The following is a 23383-nucleotide window of genomic DNA, read 5'->3' on the forward strand; positions in this document are numbered from 1 at the left end:
AGTTAAGAGCCCATGGCTTTACAGGTAAGTTACTGGCATGGTTAGAGCAGTGGCTGATTGGTAGGAGGCAGTGACTGGGAATAAAAGGAACCTTTTCTGGTTGGCTGCCAGTGACTAGTGGTGTTCCGCAGGGGTCGGTGTTGGGACCACTTCTCTTTATGCTGTGTATCAATGATTTAGATGATGAAATAGATGGCTTTGTTACCAAGTTTACAGATGATACAAAGATTGGTGGAGGGGCAGGTAGTGTTGAGGAAACAGATAGGCTGCAGAAGGACTTAGACAGATTAGAACAACAGGCAAGAAAGTGGCAAATGAAATACAATGTTGAAAAATGCATGGTCATGCACTTTGCTAGTAAAAATAAATGTGCAGGCTATTTTCTAGATGAGGAGAAAATCCAAAACTCTGAGATGTAAAGGGACTTGGGAGTCCTTGTACAGAACACACTAAAGGTTAACTTGCAGGCAGAGTCAGTGGTGAGGAAGGCAAATGCAATGTTAGCATTCATTTCAAGAAGTCTCGAATACAAGAGCAGGGATGTGATGCTGAGGCTTTATAATGTGGCTTTATACACCTTGAGTATTGTGAACAGTTTTCAGCTCCTGATTTAAGAAAAGATGTGCTGGCATTAGAAAGGGTTCAGAGGAGGTTCACAAGGATGATTCTGGGAATGAAAGGGTTATCAAATGAGGAACGTTTGATGGCTCTGGGTCTGTACTCGCTGGAATTCAGAAGGATGAGGGGGGATCTCATTGAAACCTTTTGAATATTGCAAGGCCCAGACAGAGTAGATGTAGAAAGGATGTTTCTCATGGTGGGAGAGTCTAGGAGAAGAGAGCACAGCCTCAGGGTGGAGGAGCATCCATCTAAACAGAGATGCAGAGAAATTTCTTTAGCTAGAGGGTGGTGAATTTGTTACCACAGGCAGCTGTGGAGGCCAGATTGTTGGGTGTATTTAAGGCAGAGATTGATTGGTTCTGGATTGGACATGGCATCAAAGGTTACAGGCAGAAGTCTGGGGAGGGGAGGGGCTGAGGAGGGGGAAAAAAAGATCAACCATGATTGAATGGTGGAGCAGACTCGATGGGCCAAATAGCCTAATTCTGCTCCTATGTCTTACGGTCTTATGCTCACTTTGAAAGAGAGAGTTTCTAACTACAATTGTGAAGATCCCTGCTGCACCCAGTGACCCTATGATCACTATTTCGGAGGCTGTCTTTAAGGAGGGTGAACACGCACAAGGTGACTGACCTCAGTGGAGTATCCGATAAGGCCCTGAAAACGTGCAAACCAATTCAAGGACATTTTCAACCTCTCTCTGCTACACTCGGAAGTTCCCACATGCTCCTAAAAGGCAACAACTATACCAGTGCCTAAGAAGGGTAGTGCGAGCTGCCTTAATGACTATCACCCAGTAGCACTCACATCGACAGTGATGAAGTGCTTTGAGAGGTTGGTCATGACCAGACTGAACTCCTGCCTCAGCAAGCACCCGGACCCACTTCAATTTGCCTATCGCCACAATAGGTCTACGCAGACGCAACCTCAATGGCATTTCACACAGCCTTAGATTGCTTGGACAATACAAGTACTTATGTCAGGATTACACACAAAGTGCTGTGGGAACTCAGCAGGCCAGGCAGCATCTATGGAAAAGAGCACAGTTGATATTCTGGGCCGAGATCCTTCTGGGCAGGACTGGAGAAACTAGCTGAGGAGTAGATTTAAAAGGTGGGGGAGGGGAGAGAGAAGCACAGGGTGACAGGTGAAACCGTGAGGGGGAGGGATGAAGTAAGGAGCTGGGAAGTTGATTGGTGAAAGAGATACAGGGCTGGAGAAGGGGAGCCCGATCGGAGAAGACAGAAGGCCATGGAGGAAAGGAACCGGGCACGGGGAGAGGCACCAGAGATGGGCAGGCAAGGAGATGAGATGAGAGAGGGAAATGGGAATGGGGAATGGTGAAGGGGGGTGGGGGGGATTACCGGAACTTCGATAAATCGACGTTCATGCCATCAGGTTGGAGACTACCCAAATGGAGTATAAGATGCTGTTCTTCCAACACAACAGTAGAGGAGGCCATGGATTGAGATATCGGAATGGGAATGAGAAGAGGAATTAAAATGGGTGGCCACTGGGAGATCCTGCTTCTTCTAGCGGATGAAGCGTAGGTGCTTGGCGAAACGGTCGGGTCTCACGGGAGGCCACACCTGGATAAATGGACACAGTATATGACCCCAACAGACACTTCGCAGGCGAGGTGTCGCCTCACCTGGAAGGACTGTTTGGGGTCCTGAATGGTAGTGAGGGAGGAGGTGTACGGGCAGGTGTAGCACTTGTTCTGCTTGCAAGGATAAGTGTCAGGAGGGAGATCAGTGGGGAGGGACGAACGGACAAGGGAGTCGCGTGGGGAGCAATCCCTGTGGAAAGCAGAGAGTTTGGGTAGGGAAAGATGCGCTTGGCAGTGGGATCCCATTGGAAATGGTGGAAGTTGCGGAGATGTGTGCTGGATGCGGAGGCTGGCGGGGGGGGTGCGTGCGGGTTAGGAACACTATCCCTGGTAGGGTGGTAAGAGGATGGGGTAAGAGCAGATGTACCTGAAATATTGTGTGCATTGTGTGCAGTTTTGGTCCCCTAATCTGAGGAAAGACATCCTTGCCATACAGGGAGTACAAAGGAGGTTCACCAGATTGATTCCTGGGATGGCAGGACTTTCATATGATGAAAGACTGGATGAATTAGGCTTATACTCGTTGGAATTTAGAAGATTGAGGAGGGATCTGATTGAAACGTATAAAATCCTAAAGGGATTGGACAGGCTAGATGCAGGAAGATTGTTCCCGATGTTGGGGAAGTCCAGAATGAGGGGTCACAGTTTGAGGATAAAGGGGAAGCCTTTTAGGACCGAGATTAGGAAAACTTCTTCACACACAGAGTGGTGAATCTGTGGAATTCTCTGCCACAGGAAACAGTTGAGGCCAGTTCATTGGCTATATTTAAGAGGGAGTTAGATATGGCTTAAGTTAGTTACAAGAATTGCAAATCAGGGAGGTCAGGTAAAATTTCTATGGGTTCCAGCACATGTAGGGGTGAAGGGGAATGAGAGGGTGGATGAGTTGGCAAAGAGGGCGTTAAAGAAAGAAAATGTGGAAATGCACATTAGTATCAGTAAAGCAGAGGTTAAGTGTGTAATCTGGGAAAAAGTCAACCGAATGTGGCAAGAAAGATGGGACAGGGAGGGGAAAGGGAGGCATTTATATCAAATACAAAAGAGTGTTGCAGTTACTAGGGTAGGTAATGGAAACAGAAGAGAGGAAATTGTGTGGACTAGGTTAAGGCTGGGGCATTGTGCATTAAACAAAACATTGAAAATGATAGGGAAACACCAGACAGGATTGTGTGAGGAATGTCAGGAAGAGGAGTCAGTAGAACATGTAGTTTTGTGTTGCAGGAAGTATGGGATACAGAGAGAGATGATGAGAAATAAACTAAGGGAGTTGGGGGTGCAGGAATTCACATTAAAAGGGTTGCTGGGCATGGGTGAGAGAGCACAAGTCCAGGTATTTTTAGCGTTTTTAAGGGGTACAGGGGTTTTTTATAGAATATGACGAATAAACAGGAATAGGATACTAGGATGGTCAAAGATGGGAGGGTGAAGTGTAGGTTTGTGTGTGTGTGTGATTGGGTGAAGGGATTTAGAATGTATGTCTAGTGCACATTCCGGCGCAGAGGGTGGCGGTAATCCACCATTAAGCTGGATGCCAACCGCCGTAAAACAAGATACAGACAGACAGACAGGCCCTTGTGGCTAAAGGGATCAGGGGGTATGGAGAGAAGGCAGGTACAGGGTTCTGAGCTGGATGATCAGCCACGATCGTACTGAATGGCGGTGCAGGCTCGAAGGGCCGAATAGCCTACTCCTGCACCTATTTTCTATGTTTCTATGAAATGGGTGCTTCGCTTTCCTCCCGCAGCCCATGTGTGGGTTTGTTATTGGCTGCTGCAAGTTGCTAGCGTTGAAGGTGCGGGCTAAAGTCGAGAGGGTGGGAGTTGAGGGAATCTCAAAAAGAGTATGTTATCGAGAAATAATTGAGATTGGCCCTAACGGGCCTGTCCTGGAAGCTAGCACGGCCTCGGTAGGACGAATAGCCTCATTCAGTGATACCTGGCATGTTTTATTTGTTCAACACGGTCTGTTTCTTCGAACTGATGTAGAATTCCCTGGTGAGGCGGGGGCCCTGAACTGACGTTCTCTGTGTCAGGGCTGCCGTCGCTGCCGTTCGTGTGGCTTCTCGCATTTCCACACTCTCTCGCGTTTACTTCCTGGCTTTCAGCGGGAAGCCGGCCGTCGGAGCTCTCTCCGCTGGCTACCTGTCGTGCGGGAGATGTCCGCCAGGAGGAGGGAGTGGAGTCGGTCAGCAGCCATCAGCATTGCCGGCTGAGTTATCAGTCGCACCAATCAGCCGCTCTCCTTATCTTGCAACTGTCTTGGTCGGGTTCCCGATTCTGACCGAGAGGTGTTTTTGTTTTTGGGGGGGGGGGTGTAAGAAATGCTGAAATGTGCTGCAGGACAGGGAACCCTGGGATTTTGATTCCTTACCCGAACCCAGAGACCGACACTAGGTGCGACCCCAACCCTGCTGGGCTGGTTCGGGGTGGGACGGTCGCGCTCTGCTTCCGACAAGGCAAATGGCGATGGAACAAGTCAGTTGTCAGAGGGAACAGGGCTGTGCCGGACTATAGACGTGACTGTCGAATTATAGAAGTGGGCGGCACACGGGAGCAGGTGGCCCAGCCGCTCCCCTCGGGGTTCGATCTTGACCTCGGGCTTTGTCCGTGTGCAGTTTGCCCAGGTGTTTGAAGACCTGCGGCTCTGTCGAACCTAGAGGGAGTGTTGAAATGTGGGCAGAGTAAACACTGGGGTGAATGTAGGTGTACAAATAGATGAACAATACCGACTCGGTGGGCCGAAGGGCCTGTGAATGCGCTATGGTTCCAAGAAACAACGCATCCTCTATTCTGTGCGCGCTCCGAGGAGCGGTGAGAATTCTCCAATACTTTCCCCAGCCGGGCAAATCAACTGAGGCACGTTTTCGGCCGGTGATGGGTTCATAGAAACATAGAAAATAGGTGCAGGAGTAGGCCATTCGGTCCTTCGAGACTGCATCACCATTCAGTATGATCATGGCTGATCCTACAACTCAGAACCCTGCCCCAGCCTTCCCTCCATACCCCCTGATCCCTGTAGCCACAAGGGCCATATCTAACTCCCTCTTAAATATAGCCAATGAACTGGGCTCAACTGTTTCCTGTGGCAGAGAATTCCACAGATTCACCACTCTGTGTGTGAAGAAGTTTTTCCTCATCTCGGTCCTAAAAGGCTTCCCCTTTATCCTCAAACTGTGACCCCTCGTTCTGGACTTCCCCAACATCGGGAACAATCTTCCTGCATTTAGCCTGTCCAATCCCTTTAGGATTTTATACATTTCAATCAGATCCCCCCTCAATTTTCTAAATTCCAACAAGTATAAGCCTAGTTCATCCAGTCTTTCATCATATGAAAGTCCTGCCATCCCAGGAATCAATCTGGTGAACCTTCCTTGTACTCCCTCTATGGCAAGGATGTCTTTCCTCAGATTAGGGGACCAAAACTGCACACAATACTCCAGGTGTGGTCTCACCAAGGCCTTGTACAACTGCAGTAGTACCTCCCTGCTCCTGTACTCGAATCCTCTTGCTATAAATGCCAGCATACCATTCGCCTTTTTCACCTCCTGCTGTACCTGCATGCCCACTTTCAATGACTGGTATATAATGACACCCAGGTCTCGTTGCACCTCCCCTTTTCCTAATCGGCCACCATTCAGATAATAATCTGTTTTCCTATTTTTGCCACCAAAGTGGATAACTTCACATTTATCCACATTAAATTGCATCTGCCATGAATTTGCCCACTCACCTAACCTATCCAAGTCACCCTGCATCCTCTTAGCATCCTCCTCACAGCTAACACTGCCGCCCAGCTTCGTGTCATTCGCAAACTTGGAGATGCTGCATTTAATTCCCTCATCCAAGTCATTAATATATATTGTAAACAACCGGGGTCCCAGCACTGAGCCTTGCGGTACCCCACTAGTCACTCATCCCAGGGCTTCCGGCATCAGGTCAGGGGAACGGTTGTTGTGGGCAATGAAGCGGGTTCTGGAAATGTGCTACAGACCAGCGAAACGGTGAGGCTAACTCACGCACACATTGGTGGAGGAACTCAGCAGGTCAGGCAACATCCATGGAAGTAAATAAACAATTGACTTTTCGGGCCAAGACCCTTCACCAGGACTGGAAATGAAAGGGGAAGACTCCGGGAATTAAAGTGTGTGTGTGTTGGGGTGGTGGTGGTGGGAGGAAGGCCAGATAGCAGGTGAAGTCAGGTGGGTTGGAAAGGTAAAGGGCGAGAGAAGGAGAGGAGTGTAGACCATGGAAGGAGGGACCGGGGAGGTGATAGGCAGGTGAGAAGAGGGAAGAAGCCAGAGTGGGGATTGAGGAAGAGAGAAGGGGGAAGGAGGGAAGGTAGAAGTTACCAGAAGGAGAAATTGATGTCCATGCCATCAGGTTGGAGGCTACCAAGATGGAATACGAGGTGTTGCTGCTCCATCTTGAAGTGGCCTCATCATGGCAAAAGAGGAGGCCATGGACTGACATGTCAGAATGGGAATAGGAATTGGAATTAAAATGTTTAACCACTGGGAAGCCAAGTGTTCTGGAGTGGAGGTGCTCAACAAAGAGGTCCTCCAATTTACAACGGGCCTCACCAATGTACAGTACGCAGCGTCAGAAGCACTAGACACAATGGACGGCCCCAGCAGGTTCACAGGTGAAGTGTTGCCTCACTTGGAAGGACTATTTGGGGCCCTGAATGGAAGTCAGGGAGGAGGTAAATAGGCAAGGGAAGCAGATCTGTTGCTTGTAGTGATACGTGTCAGAAGGGGGATTCGAGGGGAATGATGAATGGAGCAATCCCTGCAGAAAGTGAAGAATGGGTGACAAATTAAAGATGTATTTGATAATAGGATCCCAATGAAGATGGGAAAAGATGAGAATGATTAGACAATAGACAATAGGTGCAGGAGAAGACCATTTGGCCCTTTGAGCCAGCACCGCCATTCACTGTGATCATGGCTGATCATGCACAATCAGTATCCAGTTCCTGCCTTATCCCCATTACCTTTGCATTCCACATATCCACCACTCTCTGGGTGAAAATGTTTTTCCTCAACTCTGTTCTAAATGGCCTACCCCTTATTCTTAAACTGTGGCCTCTGGTTCTGAACTCATCCATCATAGAAACATAGAAAATAGGTGCAGGATTAGGTCTTTCGGCCCTTCGAGCCTGCACTGCCATTCATTACGATCATGGCTGATCATCCAACTCAGAACCCTGTACCTGCCTTCTCTCCATACTCCCGATCCCTTTAGGCACAAGGGCCATATCTAACTCCCTCTTAAATATAGCCAATGAACTGGCCTCAACTGTTTCCTGTGGCAGAGAATTCCACAGATTTACCACTCTCTGTGTGAAGAAGTTTTTCCTCATCTTGGTCCTAAAAGGCTTCCCCTTTATCCTCAAACTGTGACCCCTCGTTCTGGACTTCCCCAACATCGGGAACAATCTTCCTGCATCTAGCCTGCCCAATCCCTTTAGAATTTTATACATTTCAATCAGATCTCCCCTCAGTCTTCTAAATTCCAGAGAGTATAAGCCTAGTCGATCTAGTCTTTCATCATATGAAAGTCCTGCCATCCCAGGAATCAATCTGGTGAACTTTCTTTGTACCCCATCAATGGCAAGAATGTCGTTCCTCAGATTAGGGGACCAAAACTGCACACAATACTCCAGGTGTGGTCTCACCAAGGCCTTGTACAACTGCAGTAGAATCTCCCTGCTCCTGTACTCGAATCCTCTTGCTATGAATGCCAGCATACCATTCGCCTTTTTCACCGCCTGCTGTACCTGCATGCCAGCTTTCAATGATTGGTGTACAATGACACCCAGGTCTCGTTGCACCTCCCCTTTTCCTAATTGGCCACCATTCAGATAATAATTTGTTTTCCTGTTCTTGCCACCAGAGTGGATAACCTCACATTTATCCACATTAAGTTGCAACTGCCATGAATTTGCCCACTCACCTAACCTATCCAAGTCACCCTGCATCCTCTTAGCATCCTCCTCACAGCTAACACTGCCACCCAGCTTCGTGTCATCCGCAAACTTGGAGATGCTGCATTTAATTCCCTCGTCTAAGTCATTAATATATATTGTAAACAACCGGGGTCCCAGCACTGAGCCTTGCGGTAGTCACTGCCTGCCATTCTGAAAAGGTCCCGTTTATTCCCACTCTTTGCTTCCTGTCTGCCAACCAATTCTCTATCCACATCAATACCTTACCCCCAATACCGTGTGCTTTAAGTTTGCGCACTAATCTCCTGTGTGGGACCTTGTCAAAAACCTTTTGAAAATCCAAATAGGCCACATCTACTGGTTCTCCCCTATCCACTCTACTAGTTACATCCTCAAAAAATTCTATGAGATTTGTCAGACATGATTTTCCTTTCACAAATCCATGCTGACTTTGTCCGATGATTTCACCGCTTTCCAAATGTGCTGTTATCACATCTTTGATAACTGACTCTAGCAGTTTCCCCACCACCAATGTCAGGTTGATTGACCTGTGGCTTCCGTTTTCACCACACAACTTCATATGTCTTCTAGGCAAAGATCCTTCCTCTCCCACGGATGATGTCTTTGGAGCTTCTGCTGGTGTTTCTGTAGTGCTGAGTTTTTGTGGGATGGGGTTGCTAGTCCCATGCCCAACCCTCCTCCTCCTCCTGCAGGCCCAGTTGGAACTGTCAGAGATTGATCTTTGAGTAGGTTGAAAGGATGGCATAAAATCATGAGCTGAGGGGCCTGTACTGTTCTATGTTCCAAAGTAATGTTCTATGTTCCATGTCAAAAGAGGTACAGAGTGTTCGGTAACTGATAGGACAGTAGGGAACGTTGATGATGAGGGAGACCCAATCCAAGAAAGCAGCGACACTGGTTGATGGGATGGTGACCAAGGATTCTGGCATGCTTGTCTTCACAGGTGCCGGCAGTTGGAACACTATGTTGCAATTTTGCAAAGAATTTCTATGCCACACATGGGGTATTATTTACAATTCTGGCCCAAAAATCATGTGGCTTTGCCGGAAAGAGTGCAGAAGAGATTCACCAGGACCTTCATGAAGAAGGGAGCAAAGGGAGCAGGAAAAAGCACAATAAAAGTAATGACACAATTGTAATGGAGGACTTCAAATTGCAAGGGGATTGGGAAAATCAGGTTGGTGTCGGATCACAAAAGACGGAATTTATTGAATGCCTATGAGACGGCTTTTTAGAGCAGCTTGTGCTTGAGCCTCCTCAGGGAAAGGCTATCTTAGACTGGGTGTTGTGTAATAATCCAGATTTTATTAGGGAGCTTAATGTAAAGGGACCCTTAGAAGACAGTGATCATAATATAATTGAATTCATAATGCAATTTGACAGGGAGAAGATAACTCACATGTATCTGTATTGCAATGGAATAAAGGGAATTACAGACACATGAGAGAGGAGTTTGCCCGTGTGGATTGGAGGATGATACTGGGGGGGGGGGGCAGGTGGATGACGGCAGAGCAGAGATGGCTTAAGTTTCTGGGAATCGTTCACAAGGCACAGGATAGGTATGTCCTACAGAAGAAGTTCTCAAATGACAAGGGTAGGTAACCATGTGACTGACAAGGGAAGCTAAGGATTGCATAAAAGTCAAAGAAAGGACATATAAGTTAGCAAAAGTGAGTGGGAAGTTGTATGATTGGAAAGCTTTTGAAATCCAACAAAAGGCAACTAATAAAAGCTATAAGAAGGGAAAAGATGAAATATGAGGGCAGACTAGCCAATAATATAAAGCAGGATACCAAGAAGTTTTTTCAGTTATATAAAGAGTAAAAGGGAGGTGAGAGTTGACCACTGGAGAATGAGGCTGGTGAGGTAGTAATGGGGGACAAAGAATGGCAGGTGAAGATAATGGGTACTTTACATCAGTCTTCACTGTGGAAGACATGAGTAGTGTACCAGAGGTCCGTGAGTGTCAGAGAGCAGAAGTGAGCGCCATTGCTATTACAAAGGAAAAAGTGCCAGGCAAATTCAAAGGTCTTAAGATGGATAAGTCACCTGGACCAGATGGACTACATCTGAGAGTCCTAAGAGAGGTTGCTGAAGAGATAACGGATGCATCGGTCATGATCTTTCATGAATCACTTCATTCTGGCATGGTCCCAGAGGCCTGGAAGATTCCAAATGTCACTCCACTCTTTAAGAAAGGAGGAATGCAAAAGAAAGGAAATTACGGGCCAGTTAGCCTAACCTCACTGGTTGGGAAAGTGTTGGAGTCTATTATTAAGGATGAGATTTTGAGGTACTTGGAGACTCATGCTGAAATAAGTCAAAGATAGCATGGTTACTGTAAAGGAAAATCATGCCTGACAAATCTGTTAGAGTTCTTCATGGAAGTAACAAGCAGGGTGGACAAAAGAGAGGCAGTGGATGTCATTTACTTGGACTTTCAGAAGACATTTTATAAGGTGTCACATATGGGGCTGTTTAACAAGTTAAAATCCTGTGATGTTACAGGAAAGATACTGGCATGGATAGAGGAATGGCTGACAGGCAGGAGGCAGTGAGTGGGAATGAATGGGGCCTTTTCTGGTCGCCTGCCAGTGACTAGTGGTGTTCCTCAGGGGTCAGTATTGGGACCACAACTTTTCACATTGTTTGTCAGTGATTTGGATCATAGAATTGATGGCTTTGTGGCAAAATTTGCAGATGATATGAAGATAGGAGGAGGGGTAGATAGTGCTGAGGAAGCAATAATACTGCAGCAAGACTTGGATAAATTGGAAAAATGGGCAAAAAAGTGGCAGATGGAATACAGTGTTGGGAAATGTGCAGATTATTATGTAAATTGGGTGAAGGTTCAAACATCAGAGGTGCAGAGGGACTTAGGAGTCCTCATGCAAGACTCCCGGAAGGTTAATTGACAGGGTGAGTCTGTGATAAAGAAAACAAATGCAATGTTGGCATTTATTTCAAGGGGAATAGAATATAAAAGCAAGGAGATAATGCTGAGTGTTTATAAGGCTCTAGTCAGGCCATACTTGGAGTATTGTCAACAGCTTTGGGCCCTATATCTCAGAAAGGAGAGAGTCCAGAGGATGTTCACAAGGATGATTCCAGGAATGTAAATGTTAACATGTGAGCAGTGTTTGACAGCTTTGTGCCTGTACTCACTGGAATTTAGAAGAACGTGGGGGGATCTCATTGAAACCTACAAATGTTGAAAAGATTAGATAGGGTGGATGTGGAGAGGATGTTTACTATGGTGGGGGTAGCCAGAACTAGAGGGAACATCCTCAAAATTGAGGGGTGACCCTTTAGAACAGAGGTAAGGAGGAATTTTTTTAGCTAGGGAGTAGTGAATGCGTGGAATGCTCTGCCACAGACTGCGGTGGAGGCCAGGTCAATGGATATGTTTAAGGTGAAAGTTGATAGTTTCCTGATTGGTCAGGGCACCAAAGGTTATGGTGGGGTTGAGAGGGATTCAGGATCAGCCATGATGGAATGGTGGAGCAGACTCGATGGGCTGAATGGCCTCATTCTGCTCCAGGGTCTTGGCCTGAATGGTCGACTGTTTATACATTTCCATAGACATCAACTGATCTGCTGAGTTCTTCCAGCATTTTGCGTGTGCTACTCTGGATTTCCAGCATCTGCAGAATCCCTTGTGTTTATCACCAGGACTTTAGTTTGTGGGGAGAGAATAAATAGGCTGGGCTGGTTTTCCCTGGAGTTAAGGAACCTGAAGGATGATCTGATGGAGGTATAAAGTTTTAACAGGCACGGATGGGGAATCATTTCCCATGGCGGGGGTATCAAACACAGGAGGGCTCAGGAGAGAGGGAGGAGAATTAACGGAGAAGGGTAGGGCAAAGGCTGGAATCTGATACAACCACTATGTTTAAGACGCAGTTACACGGCCATGAAATTTGCAGGTGGGCAAAAAGAACGGACGGGCTCTGAAGGATTGTTCCTTTTCTCTACGACTCCGTGGGTCTTTGAAAACAGGTGTCGTAAAGGAGAACAGAGTTGTGGGGACAGGCGGGCAGGATGATGTCGCCAATCCGAAACTGTTACTGAGAGGCTTCCCGGACTCGCTTTTCATTTCCACGCCAGTTCCGCGAGCACGTACAAGTGTGAAGCCCACATTAGACTGGTCCCGGACAGTGGTTTAGTCACGTCAGGCGGACGGCACAAAGAGATTTGCACATACTGAGGGTGGAGAGTGGTGCAGGACCAGTCGGACAGCAGAGCGCAGTGTTATTTCCGGGTGGACGGTGCTATACCTGGAGTCAGGCGCAGGTCCGCCCAGCCGTGCCGGAGACTGCGCTGGTTTTTGGAAAGTTTGAATCACGGAACAGATTAGGTCCTCGTGTTGCAACAATATTTGATTTGGAAGTTCTGGAGCCTGCCGGTCTCGGGGAGAAGCTATTCTCACGCTAAAGAAGAGCCAGCGTGGTTTCTTTGAATTACCAACCGTCTCCAAGTGTCCGGGATACCCCAGCTCGTTCTCCGCCAACCCGCTTACGAAATTGTCCATCCCTTGTTACAGTACCGGTCGCTTGGACGGAGCGGAGGCTCCCACTGTCCACTCCACGCTTCGGCACCGAGAACACAGCCGACGGGGCTCAAAAAGTTCAGTCCGACACCGAACTGGAGAGAACAGGGGGGATGAAGGGGTGGGGCGGAAAGGAAGGGAGAAGCGGTGGGAGGTTGGTCAGTGGGATGTAGAGAGGGAAGTGGTGTTGAGGGTAGGAGGGAGGAGAAAGGGGAGGGACGAGAGTTGGAGTAGACTCAGGTCTGGCTTTCCGTGCTCGCGGTCGGGCGGACAGAACGAGGTTGGTTGCGCCGAGGGTCCTGAAGCGGGTTCTGGGACCGGGGGAGGGGGTGAAAGCGGATACCGATACGCGCGGTCTGTCCGGGTCCCGAAGATGGTCAACGTAGCGGGCTCAGGATCCGCAGACCCCTGGGACCTGGACATGCCCGACGGCTCGTCGAGCAGCCAGGATCAGTTAAAGAAGCGGGGCTGTGCCGGGATCCGTGCCAGGTTTCTGGGGGTGAGAGAGGGGCTGTCGGGCGGGGTGTGGCACGGTCTCGGCCCCGCTCGGTGACCGGGAGAGGTTCACAGGGCGGAGTGGGGGGAAGTTGGGGATGTACGCTCGGGTCTGGCCCTCGATCCCCTCGGACCTCCCTCCTCTAATTCGGGCCCATTGAGAGGAGCGAGGGTCCCGTCTGCCCTCCCAGTCACCTCCTCTCCACCGCGTAATCACCCGTCCATCGCCGCCCCGAGAGGTCACTGGGAGGTCCGGTGGGGGTGGGGTAGTAACTGGGGCTGCAGACTGCGGGTGTGAGGAGGAGGGCTCTGGGGGTGAAGATCTGGGTGAGACCGCTCTGAGAAAACTGACTGGGCAAATGGTCCCGAATGTCACAGTGTACCGGAGTGTGTTCACAGTGTACCGGAGCGTGGCGTGTGTTCACAGTGTACCGGAGTGTGGAGTGTGTTCACAGTGTACCGGAGTGTGTTCACAGTGTACCGGAGTGTGGCGTGTGTTCACAGTGTATCGGAGTGTGGCGTGTGTTCACAGTGTACCGGAGTGTGGAGTGTGTTCACAGTGTACCGGAGTGTGGCGTGTGTTCACAGTGTACCGGAGTGTGGAGTGTGTTCACAGTGTACCGGAGTGTGGTGTGTGTTCACAGTGTACCGGAGTGTGGAGTGTGTTCACAGTGTACCGGAGTGTGGAGTGTGTTCACAGTGTACCGGAGTGTGGTGTGTGTTCACAGTGTATCGGAGTGTGGAGTGTGTTCACAGTGTACCGGAGTGTGGAGTGTGTTCACAGTGTACCGGAGTGTGTTCACAGTGTACCGGAGTGTGGAGTGTGTTCACAGTGTACCGGAGTGTGGCGTGTGTTCACAGTGTACCAGAGTGTGGTGTGTGTTCACAGTGTATCAGAGTGTGGAGTGTGTTCACAGTGTACCGGAGTGTGTTCACAGTGTACCGGAGTGTGGAGTGTGTTCACAGTGTACCGGAGTGTGGAGTGTGTTCACAGTGTACCGGAGTGTGGCGTGTGTTCACAGTGTATCGGAGTGTGTTCACAGTGTACCGGAGTGTGGTGTGTGTTCACAGTGTACCGGAGTGTGGAGTGTGTTCACAGTGTACCAGAGTGTGTTCACAGTGTACCGGAGTGTGGAATGTGTTCACAGTGTATCGGCGTGTGGTGTGTGTTCACAGTGTACCGGAGTGTGGAGTGTGTTCACAGTGTATCGGAGTGTGGTGTGTGTTCACAGTGTACCGGAGTGTGGAGTGTGTTCACAGTGTACCAGAGTGTGGTGTGTGTTCACAGTGTACCGGAGTGTGGAGTGTGTTCACAGTGTACCGGAGTGTGGAGTGTGTTCACAGTGTACCAGAGTGTGGTGTGTGTTCACAGTGTATCGGCGTGTGGTGTGTGTTCACAGTGTACCGGAGTGTGGAGTGTGTTCACAGTGTATCGGCGTGTGGTGTGTGTTCACAGTGTACCGGAGTGTGTTCACAGTGTACCGGAGTGTGGAGTGTGTTCACAGTGTACCAGAGTGTGGAGTGTGTTCACAGTGTACCAGAGTGTGGTGTGTGTTCACAGTGTATCGGCGTGTGGTGTGTGTTCACAGTGTACCGGAGTGTGGAGTGTGTTCACAGTGTACCGGAGTGTGGCGTGTGTTCACAGTGTACCGGAGTGTGGAGTGTGTTCACAGTGTACCGGAGTGTGGAGTGTGTTCACAGTGTACCGGAGTGTGGTGTGTGTTCACAGTGTACCAGAGTGTGGAGTGTGTTCACAGTGTACTGGAGTGTGTTCACAGTGTATCGGCGTGTGGCGTGTGTTCACAGTGTACTGGAGTGTGTTCACAGTGTACCGGAGTGTGGAGTGTGTTCACAGTGTACCGGAGTGTGTTCACAGTGTACCGGAGTGTGGAGTGTGTTCACAGTGTACCGGAGTGTGTTCACAGTGTATCGGCGTGTGGTGTGTGTTCACAGTGTACCGGAGTGTGGTGTGTGTTCACAGTGTACCGGAGTGTGGAGTGTGTTCACAGTGTACCGGAGTGTGGAGTGTGTTCACAGTGTACCGGAGTGTGGTGTGTGTTCACAGTGTACCGGAGTGTGGAGTGTGTTCACAGTGTACCGGAGTGTGGAGTGTGTTCACAGTGTACCGGAGTGTGGTGTGTGTTCACAGTGTACTGGTGTGTGTTCACAGTGTACCGGAGTGTGGAGTGTGTTCACAGTGTACCGGAGTGTGGAGTGTGTTCACAGTGTACCAGAGTGTGGAGTGTGTTCACAGTGTATCGGAGTGCGGAGTGTGTTCACAGTGTATCGGAGTGTGGAGTGTGTTCACAGTGTACCGGAGTGTGGTGTGTGTTCACAGTGTACCGGAGTGTGGAGTGTGTTCACAGTGTACCGGAGTGTGTTCACAGTGTACCGGAGTGTGGAGTGTGTTCACAGTGTACCGGAGTGTGGAGTGTGTTCACAGTGTACCAGAGTGTGGAGTGTGTTCACAGTGTATCGGAGTGTGGAGTGTGTTCACAGTGTACCAGAGTGTGGAGTGTGTTCACAGTGTACCGGAGTGTGGTGTGTGTTCACAGTGTACCAGAGTGTGGAGTGTGTTCACAGTGTATCGGAGTGTGTTTACAGTGTACCGGAGTGTGGTGTGTGTTCACAGTGTACCGGAGTGTGGAGTGTGTTCACAGTGTATCGGAGTGTGTTCACAGTGTACCGGAGTGTGGTGTGTGTTCACAGAGTACCAGAGTGTGGTGTGTGTTCACAGTGTATCGGAGTGTGGAGTGTGTTCACAGTGTATCGGAGTGTGTTCACAGTGTACCAGAGTGTGTTCACAGTGTACCAGAGTGTGGTGTGTGTTCACAGTGTACCGGAGTGTGGAGTGTGTTCACAGTGTACCGGAGTGTGGAGTGTGTTCACAGTGTACTGGTGTGTGTTCACAGTGTACCGGAGTGTGTTCACAGTGTATCGGAGTGTGGAGTGTGTTCACAGTGTACCGGAGTGTGTTCACAGTGTATCGGAGTGTGTTCACAGTGTACCGGAGTGTGGAGTGTGTTCACAGTGTATCGGAGTGTGTTCACAGTGTATCGGCGTGTGGAGTGTGTTCACAGTGTACCGGAGTGTGTTCACAGTGTATCGGAGTGTGGAGTGTGTTCACAGTGTATCAGAGTGTGTTCACAGTGTATCGGAGTGTGGCGTGTGTTCACAGTGTACCGGAGTGTGTTCACAGTGTATCGGAGTGTGGAGTGTGTTCACAGTGTATCAGAGTGTGTTCACAGTGTATCGGAGTGTGGAGTGTGTTCACAGTGTACCGGAGTGTGTTCACAGTGTATCGGCGTGTGTTCACAGTGTACCGGAGTGTGTTCACAGTGTATCGGCGTGTGGTGTGTGTTCACAGTGTACCGGAGTGTGGAGTGTGTTCACAGTGTACCGGAGTGTGGCGTGTGTTCACAGTGTACCGGAGTGTGGCGTGTGTTCACAGTGTACCGGAGTGTGGTGTGTGTTCACAGTGTACCGGAGTGTGGACTGTGTTCACAGTGTACCGGAGTGTGGCGTGTGTTCACAGTGTACCGGAGTGTGGAGTGTGTTCACAGTGTACCGGAGTGTGGCGTGTGTTCACAGTGTATCGGAGTGTGGAGTGTGTTCACAGTGTACCGGAGTGTGGTGTGTGTTCACAGTGTACCGGAGTGTGGAGTGTGTTCACAGTGTACCGGAGTGTGGAGTGTGTTCACAGTGTATCGGAGTGTGTTCACAGTGTACCGGAGTGTGGTGTGTGTTCACAGTGTACCGGAGTGTGGCGTGTGTTCACAGTGTACCGGAGTGTGGAGTGTGTTCACAGTGTACTGGAGTGTGGCGTGTGTTCACAGTGTATCGGAGTGTGTTCACAGTGTACCGGAGTGTCGCGTGTGTTCCAGTCAGCACGCTACAGCAAGACGTGGCTTCTGAGGTCTGGCCTGATGCAGGCTGTCGGGTGTTCTCAGAACAGTGTACAGGGTTATGAATGTGTCAATACAATCTTTCTGCAGTGGGTTGACAGCACCTTCGTTTTGGGGGGGCGGGGGTGGCAGGTGGCCGCATTGTGCGGTACCAGACGCAGTTCAATTTCTTCCTCTGCCCCTAGAGAGTTTGTACGTTCTCCCCAGGGCCGCATGGGTTTCCTCACGGTGCCCCAGTTTCCTCCCATAGTCCAAAGACGTATGGGTTGATAGGTTGATTGGTCACTGTAAATTGTCCTGTGATAAGGCTAGGATTTAATGGGGATTGCTGGGCAACAGGGCTGGAACTTATGGGCCTTTTCCCGCTGCAACTCAATACATAAATAAATGTTTTGTATCCTGTAACTCAATAGATAAATAAATATTCTCTACCGTGTAACCAGCTCTGAGAAGCTCTCAGAGCCTGTTTTGCCTGTGGTTTGTGTCCTGGGGCACAGCAGCTTTCCTTGGGCTGTTTCCCTCTGCCCTGTTGGCTTTGTGAAGTTCAGCAGGTGCTGCCTGGGAAGGAGGGCTGGCCACACGGAGCCTCCTCCATGTTTTAACTCCCTCTTCACACACTCCTCTTCCACCATGCCTCCTCCTTGATGGCCTTTCTGTACAGCTGATAGGCAGGAAGAAGCTTTTGGAGGAAGCAAGGCTCTGACCCCTGCCTCATTCCATCCCTCTCTAACTTCTCTTTGCCCCTGTCCACTGCCCAGTACAGGGCAAGACTGCCTCCTCTTTTTCTGGGAAGAGGCCTATCTCTGATGCACCATAGCTACATGTTCTTAGAATCTGCTTTGTGACATTGCCACGACACAGATGCTGGTACTAACTCGGTACAAATGTTGCTGTTGCAGAGTGCCGCTGCCAGGAGAGGCGGGAGAGACGGAAGCCCGGAAGAGTTTGTATGTGGGGTGGCGGGCCGCACAGCAGAGCCTGTGACCGGAGAGCGGGTGGAGCCCGCCGACTGTGGAACCTCGAGGTGGCTGGCAGCCCCACTGATGGAAAGCAAGCAAGCTCGGAACCTGTGTCGGTGAAGTGGGAGTGCCTGGCGTCGTTACTGACGGGGGTGAGTTCCACAGTCGCCTGCCCTGTCCCGCATTGTGAACAGCCCGGGCAGTGAGCTGCAGATATGGACAGTGTTTTCTGTCAGGGCTCGCGCACGCCGCTGCTCACTGCACCATGCAGGGGAAGGAGGAGCAGCCCTGGGACAATGTCATCTACATCGTGATGGAACTGCTGATCGCCGTGCTGGCTGTGCTGGGCAACGTGCTCGTCTGCTGGGCCGTCTACCTGAACAGCAACCTGCAGAACATCACCAACTTCTTTGTGGTCTCCCTGGCTGTGGCAGACATTGCCGTGGGTGTCCTGGCCATCCCCTTTGCCATCACCATCAGCACCGGCTTCTGCTCCCTGTTCTACGGTTGCCTCTTCATCGCCTGCTTCGTGGTGGTGCTGACGCAAAGCTCCATCTTCAGCTTGCTGGCCATCGCCATTGACCGTTACATCTGCATCAAGATCCCACTCAGGTAGGGAGCACCGCAGGGTCTCAAGCCCAGTATGGGGCGCAGGTGGGCAGTGTGTCTGGGTGTGGAGTTCTGGTTGTGCTGGCAATCTAGTGAGGGGCGAGGTAGAGCGGTTAGGTGGGTGTGGGGAGGAGATCCCAGAGCCACATAGCACAGACCCTTCAGCCCATCAGCTCTGTGTCCACTATCAAACAATCACACCGTTGCCTGCACATCCATCAACTCCCCACCCTCGAATCAAGGGAATTGTACAGCAGCCAGTTTACCACGACCCATGTCTTTGGCATGTGGGAGGAGAGCGGAGTCCCCTGGGGGCCACACAGTCACAGTGAGACTGCACGCATCCAGTGGGAGGTGACGGCTTTGAACTGTGCTCTCTGATGCAGTGAGGCAGTGACTCTGCCTAGAGCTGAGGTGGGTTCTGTACCGTAACGTTCAAACTGTGCATCATTGAACCGAAAAGCATCTGCAGTAAACAGGGGTGGCAGAACTTTGCAGATGTGGAATTTAACATGCACACCAGTCGCCTGGGGACAGCGTTGACGACAGTCCAGTCTCCACCCCCACCACCAACTGACTGTCATGCCGAGTTCACTCAGTGAACACAGGTTACTGGAATAAGCTGCTTGTTACCGGATTCTAATACTGCAGTTGGATATAGTTGACCTTTGATGGTGTGCCTGAGGGAGGGGAGTCGTGGGTTCAGTTTACTCCAGTCAGAACGCTGGATAAACACGTTGTGGTTTCCTGGTGAATCAGATACTGTGGTGTTGAATGCTACAGGATGGGCTGAAAGGGAGAAACGTGACAGCACGAGGACAAGTGTGAGGCTGTGCCTGTGTGAGGGGACCTGGGGAAAAGAGGGCCAGGCTGTGTCCGAGAGATGTGGGCAAGGGGGGAGACAGAGACTGGGGGAAGAGTTTGCATCGATGTGTATGAGAGAGGGAGAGTATGTCTATGTATGAGAGGGAGGGGGTGCAGAATGTTGGAGAGAGCAACAAGAAGAGGGAAACTGTATGGAATAGGCAAGAGTCTGAAGAAGAGAAAGTCAGAAGAGGGGGATTGAAAGTAAGAGTGAGAATTGAGAGTGAGGGAGGAAGTGTGGAAGAGGAGGTATGAGAATGAGAGAGAGTGTGTCCTCTCCTGAGAGAGTTACTCCTACTTGCAGGTAGGATCTGAGGGAAGATTATCTGTAGGAGAAGGAGGATGAGTGTGAGAGGGTTGTCGATGGTCAGCAGGGCTCTGTAGGCCAAGAGCCTGTTTGTGGGTCTACCTTTCTCTGATCATGTGAATTCCCGAAAGGGAGGTGATGGGGAGAACTGAGGCTGAAATACAGCAGTAGGAGGGAATGATTTGGAGATTGAGGATGGGTAGACATGGGGTGGCTGAGGTATGCTTGGCGAGGGGTGTAAAATGCTGATCTAACTTTGCCAATGTCAAGAAGGACAGAGGGGAGTGGACGTGCAGCGTGAAATCACATTTGTGTCACAGCAGCTGTGTAATTTCCTGGCAATGAATTGGGCTTGGCAAATCTTGTAAAGTTCTTACGAACGTGACTGATGGGTTGAATTCCTCTTCCACACTTCCTGGTGTGACTGGACTGCAAGACCCAGGAAAGGTCTGAACAGGATCAGAGTGTTGGTTGAGTCAGTGGTTAGTACTTCACGGTTTCGGGGAGGCATTGTGTAACCAGCGGGCCATCCACGGCCATGCAGGGACTTACCCACTTACAAATGAAGTGGCAGAGCAGGTTTGGTTCTGACAATGTTGGAAATGGACAGGTTTAAGATACAATAGGGGGAACATGAACGTGATACCATGGGTTCACGTTCCTCATTCTACTCTTCCTTATTCTCTCTGTAAGAACTTGATTTAAATGGTGTGATATTACAGTCCACACTCTAAGGAAAGACCTTAACGAACTGCTGTGTAACCCTGTCCCCACAGAAAACACAAGCCTGACTGGTTACAGAAACACATGGCCTGTCCTCACCAGTGGTTTCTAAAGGCAATTGGCACCGTATGGTCTCTGACACAAACACCTTACTGTCCGGTCACTGATGGGACGGACACCCCTCACTATCCGGTGGTTGACGGGACAGAAACCATCCTATGGTGGGGTCATAAATCCCTCGCTGTCCAATTGGGACACACACTTTTTCTAAGGGCACAGTGTACACTCAAAGGAGTGGAAGAGTCTGATGGAGCTCCACAATCTGAGCAGGAAGGACTTGTGCCTGAGGATCCCACCAGTGGGATCCTGCCTTTGGGACAAATATTGTCCACACCTGTGCCTCTTCTCACCAGAAACATCTTCCTCTCATGACAGGTCAGGCTGAGAGCCCAAAATACAACACGTCTTTAATGGCCCTGGTCCTGCCTGCCCTCCCTAACCAGACTCTCTCACCCCACTCCTCCAGCACCCTTCACCCTGCCCTGGCTGCTCTGAACACAAGAACAGCCCTCTAATATATCCTGCAAGCATTCACCACCTCCCTCACCTCCATTAAGGGTCCCAAATAATCCTTCCAGGTGAGGCATCGCTTCACATGCAAATGTACTGTGTCCAGTGCAGCTCCCTCCACGTTGGTGAGACCCAACATAGATTGGGACTGACTGCTTTGTTGAGCACCTCAGCTCTATACAAAGAAGTGGAATTTCCCTGTGGCCAACAATTTTAATTCCTATCCCCAATCCCATTCCAACATGTTTGTCCATAGTCTCCTCTTCTGCCACGATGAGGCAACACTTAGGCTGGAGAAGCAACACCTCATATTCTAACTGGGTAGCCTCCTACCTAATGATACAAACATGGATTTCTCCAACTTCCAGTAACTTTTCCCCTCCCCCTTCCAGCTTCATTTCTCCACTCTAGCTTCTAACCTCCTCTCCTCACCTGTCTACCTCCACCCCATGGCACCCCTTCCTCCCATGATCCACTCTTCTCTTCTATCAGATTCTTTCTTCTTCAGCCTTTTACCTTTTCCACATCAGCTCCAACTTTTTGACTTCATTCTTCCTCCCCCACTCATTTGGCTTCACCTTTCACCTTCTAGCTAGTCCTCCTCCTCCCCCTCCAACAACCCTATTCTCGCTTCTTCTCCCTCCCTTCCCAGTTCTGAAGAAGGGTTTCAGCCTAAGACGTTGACTGTTTATCCATTTCCTGAAATGCTGCCTGAGTCACTGAGTTCCTCTAGTATTTTATGCATGTTACACCAGAACAAAGAGCGAGGAACAGCATGATTCTGCTCCTTGGGTCTGTCCATCATCCAGTAAGACCACGACTCTGTCTGTACCTAGGAGCCATTTTCCTGTGGTAACTCCAGATCCTTTATTGATAGAACAACTGAACATCTGAGGGTCTCTGTCAGTAACTGGCCCTCCACAGAGCTGCACTCGAGGGGTTCCACAAGAAGACATTTCCTCTGATGCCTTGCAGACCCTGAGCCATCCGTGAGTGGCCCTTCAGAGAGAGCACCTCCTTCCCCTAACCTCCACAGTTCATCTAACGAACATAGCCTTCACACTCTCGGGTCCACAGTGTAAATCTTCCCACACTCCCTCTATCATAGTACATCTTCCCTCAGACCTGTGCCAAGGGTCACAGATGTGAAAATCAAGTTTAATTGTCATTTAACCACACACATGCATAGAGCTAGCTGAAACAGCGTTCCTCTGGGGCCAAGATGCAAAACACTGTACGGACTGTCACTCACAGCTCATAGTTACAATGGTACATACAGTCACAGCACATAGTTATGATAGCACATACAGTCACTCATAGTGTATAGTTACAATGGTACATGCAGTTACAGCAGATAATTATGATGGTACATACTCACTAATAATACATGGTTATAATGGTACATACTGTCACAGCACATAGGTACGATGGTACATACAGTCATTCACAGCACATAGTTAAGCCTGATTTATACTTCTGCGTCAACTGGACGCTGTAACCTACGCAAGTGGCCTACGCGCGTTGTGAGCATTTATACTTGTGCGTTGGTGTGTCTGCATCGCTCTGCAATTCGCACACGTCACGCATGTGCACTCACCTGCCCGCGCAAGGCTTCATGGTCATGGTAGTCTCAGGGTAAACAAGATGCGAGCGTCTTTTTTCGTGCGAAATGTGTCCTCCATAATTTCGGAGGTCTGTAAGGCTTTATGGAAAGCATCGCAGCCAGAGTTCCTTCCCTGCCCTTCAGTCGCCCAATGGGAAGCTATTGCAGCGTAGGAGGAAATGTGATGCTACCAAGCGGACCAATCACAGTTGCTGCGTTCTGCGTTGCCGCAACGTGCGGTTACATTTTGGGAGAGGTGCGCGTCGCAGCAATGCAAGCTCTCGCGTAGGGTTCCGCGTTGGCTTTGCGTAGGGTTTGCGGCAACGCAGACCTTACGGCGACGCGTTGATGCAGAAGTATAAACCAGGCTTTACAATGGTACATATAGTTACAGCACATAGTTACAATGGTACATATAGTTACAGCACATAGTTACAATGGTACATACAGTCACACGCATCACATAGTTACAATGGTACATACAGTCACACGCATCACATAGTTACAATGGTACATACAGTCACACATGTCACATAGTTACAATGGTACATACAGTAACACATGGCATATAGTTGTAATGGTACATAGTCACAGCACATAGT

At 49.7% G+C, this 23383-nt stretch overlaps 1 protein-coding gene across 4 annotated transcripts in view; it reads left to right on the forward strand.

Annotated features, from left to right (window-relative positions):
* Positions 1-12290: 12290 nt before the first annotated feature.
* Positions 12291-23383, forward strand: part of adora2aa (adenosine A2a receptor a) — a 58936-nt gene continuing 47843 nt past the window's right edge. For 2 of the 4 annotated variants that reach the window (XM_072243024.1, XM_072243027.1), the window contains exons 1-2: positions 12957-13026; positions 18046-18717. In XM_072243024.1, coding sequence (XP_072099125.1) covers positions 18371-18717 — 347 coding nt within the window. In that variant the 5' untranslated portion in view covers positions 12957-13026; positions 18046-18370. Of the gene's footprint in view, positions 12824-12956; positions 13027-13058; positions 13246-18045; positions 18718-23383 lie in introns of those variants that run through there. The other 2 variants (XM_072243025.1, XM_072243026.1) reach the window with 2 other exon arrangements.

Source organism: Mobula birostris, chromosome 25 (genome assembly GCF_030028105.1).
Source record: "Mobula birostris isolate sMobBir1 chromosome 25, sMobBir1.hap1, whole genome shotgun sequence".
Classification (NCBI taxonomy): Eukaryota; Metazoa; Chordata; class Chondrichthyes; order Myliobatiformes; family Myliobatidae; genus Mobula; species Mobula birostris.